Genomic DNA, 6,752 nt, shown 5'->3' with positions numbered 1-6,752 from the left:
TGTCTTCTAGATTCTGTGCAGAAAGTTGCTTAAGCTTGCTAAGCAGGAAATTTTTGTCCTGTCCTCTTGGTTATATAACTGGAATGTTCTGGTGAAATCTCTATATATGTCTGAAAAACAGGCAAATATACCACAACTGTTTAAGATTTAGGAGCTAGATAAACAATTCTAAACACAGTAACCAAAGTTAAGTTTCTTTCGTGAAGGTTTTCTGTCCTAGAAACCTCCATGGCTCAAATTACCATTATTTTGTTTCAAGGAAAGTTAACTATAAAACACAACTCTTACATTTATATAAGATAGTATGAACACTGAATATCATATATATTCCTAAAAAAGAGGAACATAATTGCTACCTATAGTTCCAACATGGGACAGATACATGCTGCTTTCTGCCCTAGTCCTTGAGAGGCAAGGAAAATTACTTTGATTCAGGAAACCCGCTTGGGCAACAGCAACAACAAATAAGTGGCATATATTTAACACTAAACATGTGCTTTAAGAAGTCTATGTTGCACACCAGTAGCTCAAGTCTGTAATCCTGGCTACTCAAGAGCCTAAGACCTGAAAGAAGAAAATCTATCAAACTTAGCCACGCATAGTGGCTCAGCAGGCCTGTAGTTCTAGCTACATGGGAAAGCAGGATTAGGAGATCTTGGTTTGAGGCCAGCTCAAGCAAAAAGTTCATGGCACATACCTGTTATTCTGGCTACTAGGGAAGCACAATGGCTCCATGCTGTGGTGCCCACCTGTCATCTCCAGTGACGTGTGGAAACACAAGTATAATCATGGCCCAGGTATAAAGCAAAACTCAGAAAATAACTAGTGCACAAAGACACTGAAGGCATATTCACTTAGTTTTCACCAAACATGTTTTTAATATGATTAAATTTGAGTCACTTAGAGTTAGTATTCTGTAGTTTACAAAATAAAAAATTGTGAGAAATTGTCATCTCTCAAAAGCTATTTTATGTATGCTTTTATATTTGCAGATGTGAAACAAGCGTTAATCCAGTGGCAGGAACGAATTGAATTTGCCCATAAACTGTTAACTCTTCTTAATTCCTATAGCCCCCCAGAGCTAAGAAATGCCTGTATAGGTAAGTTATTTGAAATAACCACATGTGCAAAAACCCAGAAATTATTTCTGTGAGGTTTGTGTTTTCGAAAAGTGATAGTATTCCTATGGGGTTTGGAATACATGTATACTTTTATGTGTAGTTCACATTGGCAGGTCTTAAGAAAATTAATTTTTTTTTCACCTATCAGTAATTACTCATGTGGTTACTCAATATATTTGAGCTCTTTGACCTTTACTGACCTAATTTGTAGCTCTGAAATCCTCTTGATTCTATAAAAGCAAAGCTGAATCATATAGATATATACAGGATGATGTCTCTATGTTGTTGTTAACAATTGGATTGTTAACCTGCCAGAAAGTGTTGACATCACTCTGAAGGGATGCATAGTGATTGTTCCATTGGCTATTCCAGAGGAACCCTCCTGAGGTCTTGAACCATATCAGTGTAGAACTCAGTCTCCTTGGTAAGAAAAAGAAGTGGATCTGGGGTGACAAATAGTGGTAAATAGGAACTAGAATCTTACAGAACATGATAGTGTTACTGGGCTTCTGTGTATAGTTACTTCCCCATCATCATTGTTATTCTGGAGGGGGTCTCTACTTGAAATCTGAAACTCCCTGCATGAAAATACATCCAAAGAGTTTAGATGAGGACAAGTGTTGCTTGTTCAAATCTCAAGCCCAGAATAATGAGTTAATCCTTAAAATAAATGCAGTGAACCTGTTTCAGATTCAGCTGCTTTGATTCAGCAAGTAACAACAGTTAAAATTTTGGATAGTGTCTATGTTTCAGTAAAGGGAACCGTTCCAACAGGCTAGTGAGTAAGAATTAAGTTAATCCAGCTAAAGAATTGCCATCTGGGATTCTGATACTAATTTTTTTGTGGAAAAGACAGTTTGCAAAGGTTGCTATACTACAATTTCATCAAGACTTAGAAGTTTGAAAATAACAGGTAGCTTTAAATCCAGTACTTTAATACTCAGTTGTGTTTTAATTTTCAGATGTCCTCAAGGAACTTGTGCTTTTGAGTCCCCATGATTTTCTTCATACTCTGGTTCCATTTCTACAACACAACCATTGTACTTACCATCACAGTAACATACCAAGTACGTATTCATCTAGCACAATATTTTGAACATGGTTGGCAATTAATCATTCTGCACACTGAATCTTGGAGATTTATTTTTCCATTTATTCTTATTGTATACTTTTAATGTCTTAGTGTCTCTTGGACCTTATTTCCCTTGTCGAGAAAATATCAAGCTAATAGGAGGGAAAAGCAATATTCGGCCTCCGCGCCCTGAACTCAATATGTGCCTCTTGCCCACAATGGTGGAAACCAGTAAGGTATGTTGGGATGCCAGGAAAGTCATGTTTCTATAGTAGAATAATTTGAAATTTCCCCCTGGCAGTTATGAGTACATTAGACTTAAGTGATCATTTTGTGGATCCTAAGAATGGACTCATTGGACTTTTTCCATTCAGTGCTCTGAAATACTGGTTAAATATTTACAAAATCAACAATAAGCATAAGGAATAAGTTTTCCTTCCCCTGAAAAAAAATAGCTTAATAGTAAGCCTTAGTGTTTGTCACTAGACTAAATTATAACTGGGTCATATATCTAAATCTGAAAAGTTAAGTTAGGTACTTAACTATTTTTTAAATTTCACCATATAATCAAGACCTCTTTTATTGCCCTTAAATCACATTCTTCTTGACCTATGCATAATATCACTGATTGTTTTATCATCATTTTAGTCTGTCCGCTAATGCTTATTCTAAAATAATGCCAATTCTAAATTATAGAAACAAGATACATTGACAAAGGGTTTTTCTGGGTTTTTTTTTTTTAACAATTTTTCCCTTTGTATTTCTTCACTCACACTTCATTCACGTTCTCTCTCCATCTTTGGATCTTAAGTATACTTGAGAGATTCTCATAAGATAAAATATTTAAAATGAAGCCAGGCGCTGGTGGCTCACGCCTGTAATCCTGCTACTCAGGAGGCTGAGATCTGAGGATCGCAGTTCAAAGCCAGCCCGGGCAGGAGAGACCGTGAGACTCCTATCTCCAATAAACCACCAGATAACCGGAAGTGGCGCTGTAGCTCAACTGGTAGAGTGCTCGCCTTGAGCTGAAGAGCTGAGGGACAGCGCCCAGGCCCAGAGTTCAAGCCCCATGACCGACAAAAAAAAAATTTTAAATGATTCTATACTCTTACACAAATAACTTCACATTTATTTCAAAAGTCATATTCTTTTTGATATGTCTATAGAACCAAAGTGTCACATGTTAAAATCCTACAGTAATTTTATTCTATCAAAGTATATAGAAATAATGGGTCATTTTAATAGCATTTGCACATTGAAAATAAACTTATGACAATTAAGATCTTAATAACATTACTAATTTAGAATTTAAAACTAGATTCTTATAGAATTTAAATATTTAATCATTTTTAGTTAAACTTATTACATTTGCACAAAATATGCTCTTTAATTTATTATGCAATTTAAGTGCAACCATTTTATCATCTTTAACCTTCAGGGCAAAGATGACGTTTATGATCGTATGCTGCTAGACTACTTCTTTTCTTATCATCAGTTCATCCATCTATTATGCCGAGTTGCAATCAACTGTGAAAAATTTACTGAAACATTAGTTAAGCTGAGTAAGTATAAAAGATGAGCAGTAAATTCCACTGAATTATTTGAAGACCCTAGCCATTCAGGAAGGGGAAAAAAATATATGAGACAATACTTTTTTTATTTTTTAAAGTGAATGTTTAAAAATATTAGTTCGTATTCTTGGGAACATTTAATTTTTATTAAGAAAACACCAACTTACTGGTTTCCATTGACTATTCCTGCCCAGAGTTTCAGCTGGCCTATAAAAGGAGTGTGGAATAGGGCTGATCCCATTTGCACATAGAAGCCCATGTCCACCATCTGCCCAGCAGAACTGTAAAATAAAACAAACAGAAAACTGCTCTGCTTAGGGAGACAGGCTTAGAGATGGACTTCCCCAGCCATGACCTTGAGGGTAAGATGAGCTCTATAGTGCCAGCTGTGCTTTGGAGCTGGCAGTGCCAGTAGCAAGCAAGTGGGCTCACCAGTGTGAAGCAGAGGTGCATATGTGAGTAATTAGGAGGTAAGTCTTCTAAAATAGGTGAGTGAGAAGAAGAGAAATTTGGAAGGGGAAATGTAGGAAAAAGAAAACCCTTCAGTGAATTTTCCAAGGATGTGCCTGAGGTACTATCAAGAGAACTGTTCCTAATGGGTGACTTTACACTACCTAGTACGTCTTTAGAAGGGACATTCCTCCCCCCCACCCCCGCAGTGTCCCTTAATCCACGCAACTTCCAAGTTCTGAGACTCTATGTTCTACCTTCTCACTTCATCAGGGATGGCCCAGGAGCCTAGCTACTCTCTGTAGTTTGGTTTTAAAGGGTAGGAAGTAACATACTCATGAAACTACTACATAGGTCAAGAAATAGAATAGTATTATACCCTAGAACTCCTCCTTGTACTCCATCTCAATCCCAGTTCCTTCTATGGGAAAGATTTTGATCCATTCCTGATAGAGTAAAGTAGATTTCATTATCCAAGAGGAAGGCAGTGGTTAATAGCTATCAGGGAAAACATCTTCAAGAACTATCTTATTGGTAAGTGATTAGAGCAAATTCAAATTTGAAAACTGTTCCTCCCACCTGTTATCATTAGCAAAGTATGCATATATAGTATATGGCTAAAATGCCAGGACAGGGGGATTAAAAATATCCTCAGATTTGCTGTTCCAGGAAACAGCAAATGCATCTCGGTTGTGCACTTGGCAAAACCTAAAACCTAGCAGTAACAATACTCGGGTATGAGATGACATTCAGGAGTTCCGGTAGGTAGTACAGACTTGCTGGTAATTGTGTTCACATAATTTATGCCAAAAGTTAATGGGAGGATATTTTAATCTTATTTGAACAGCTTTGATCAGGTAATTCATGTTCTTCCTTTTTGTGAACAAGGGTAATTAAACATGGAGGGGAGAAGCAGAACATAACACCTATCACACCGAATTAACTTTCATATTTTGTACTAAAATTACTTTTGTAATCTTGTAGCAGTACTGACTCTATTCTCTGTATCAACACTATCTCTCACTGCACCACTACCACAGTATGTGAATGTTGCCATCTGTGAGTGCTGAGAACATGAAATATAATTAAGGAACTATATGTAAATAACTAAATGTGGTGGGTGGTTTAGCACTAGATATAAACCAAGCCATACTACCTCAGATGTGAAGTTAGAAAATAACCTAAAAGCAATGCGGTCCTTTCTACTTTCCCAAACATGGAAAGATTATGTCCCAGAGTTTGACATTAACTCCCTCCTGGAACTAAAATGACTATTTCCAAGGGGAGACATCTAGTAAGGGTCTTGAAAAAAAATAAAGCCTACATTAATACACTGCAGTGGTGAGCAGAGAATTGATAAGAATTTTTGTTTTTGTTCTTCTTTAAATAGTTGTACAAAGGGGTTACAATTCCAGGTGTCAGGTTATGAGTATAATGCTTCTTGGACAATGTCACTCTTTTCTTCATTTTCTCTCTCCTATCCCCACCCACAAGTGTTTTTTGTTTGTTTTATGCCAGTGCTAGGGCTTGAACTCTGGGCCTGGACACTATTCCTGAGCTTTTTAGCTCAAGCTTTGCACCATACCACTTGAGCAGCAGCTTGTGTTATGGCTTTTTGGTGGTAGATTAGTCTCAGATTTTTTTTTTTTAATCAGGTTAGCTTCAAAGCACACAATCCTCAGATCTCAGCCTTCTGAATAGTTAGGATTGCAGGTGTGATCCATTGGCACCCAGTTATAGTTTTGATTTGTGTGATTTCTTCAAGAAAAAGGATAAATTTAAATTGGCTACTTCCTTATGCTTTTGAATCTTGCTTGAATTAATTAATTCAAAGATGAGGTTATTCAAATACTTTAATTATATTGGAACCTATGTTTATAGTTTCTACTTACGAAAAAAATTCTTTATGGTTTTTTTGTTTTGTTTTGTTTTTTGGGGGGGTCCGGTCATGGGGCCTGAACTCTGGGCTTGAGCACTGTCCCTAAGCTCTTCAGCTCAAGGCTAGTGCTCTACCACTTGAGCCACAGCGCCACTTCCGGCTTTTTTCTTTTTGCTTATGTGGTGCTGAGGAATCGAACCCAGGGCCTCGAGCATGCAAGGCAAGTGCTCTACCACTGAGCCACCTTCCCAGCCCTCTTTATGGTTTTTATATAGACAACCAAGCCTTTCAAGATTTATTAGGCCAAGCACTGACATTTCTAATCTAACTACTCAAGGGGCTCAGATCTGAGGATCTTGGTTGCTAACCTGGGCAAGAAAGTCTGTGAGACCCTTACCTCTAACTAGCTAGTAAAAGCCAGAAGTACATGTGACTGAGGTTGTAAAGCACCAGCCTTGAGTGAAAAAAACTAAGTGAGTGTGAGGCCCTGAGTTCAAGTCTAGTACTGACATGCATACACACACACACACACATAGATTTATTAGAAGATAAAGGGAAATTATATAGTAATTATAGATTAGAATTCCAGAGGGCAACAGAGCTGTAGGTACTAAAGAGTAAACAAAAGGGAAAGGTAGAGTCCCTTAAAAAGAGGCCTG

The 6,752-nt window shown here is 37.3% G+C and overlaps 1 protein-coding gene across 1 annotated transcript in view; it reads left to right on the top strand.

The window, feature by feature from the left end:
• Usp34 (ubiquitin specific peptidase 34) overlaps positions 1-6,752 on the top strand; it is a 190,561-nt gene that overhangs the window by 171,031 nt on the left and 12,778 nt on the right. The window contains exons 67-71 of the mRNA XM_013022457.1: positions 717-780; positions 993-1,100; positions 2,084-2,188; positions 2,305-2,429; positions 3,632-3,755. Coding sequence (XP_012877911.1) covers positions 717-780; positions 993-1,100; positions 2,084-2,188; positions 2,305-2,429; positions 3,632-3,755 — 526 coding nt within the window. The remainder of the gene's footprint in view (positions 1-716; positions 781-992; positions 1,101-2,083; positions 2,189-2,304; positions 2,430-3,631; positions 3,756-6,752) is intronic.

This window comes from Dipodomys ordii, unplaced genomic scaffold (genome assembly GCF_000151885.1).
Source record: "Dipodomys ordii isolate 6190 unplaced genomic scaffold, Dord_2.0 Scaffold63, whole genome shotgun sequence".
NCBI lineage: Eukaryota > Metazoa > Chordata > Mammalia > Rodentia > Heteromyidae > Dipodomys > Dipodomys ordii.
Note: the sequence above shows the minus strand (reverse complement) of the source record. Positions and strands in the feature narration are given on the sequence as shown.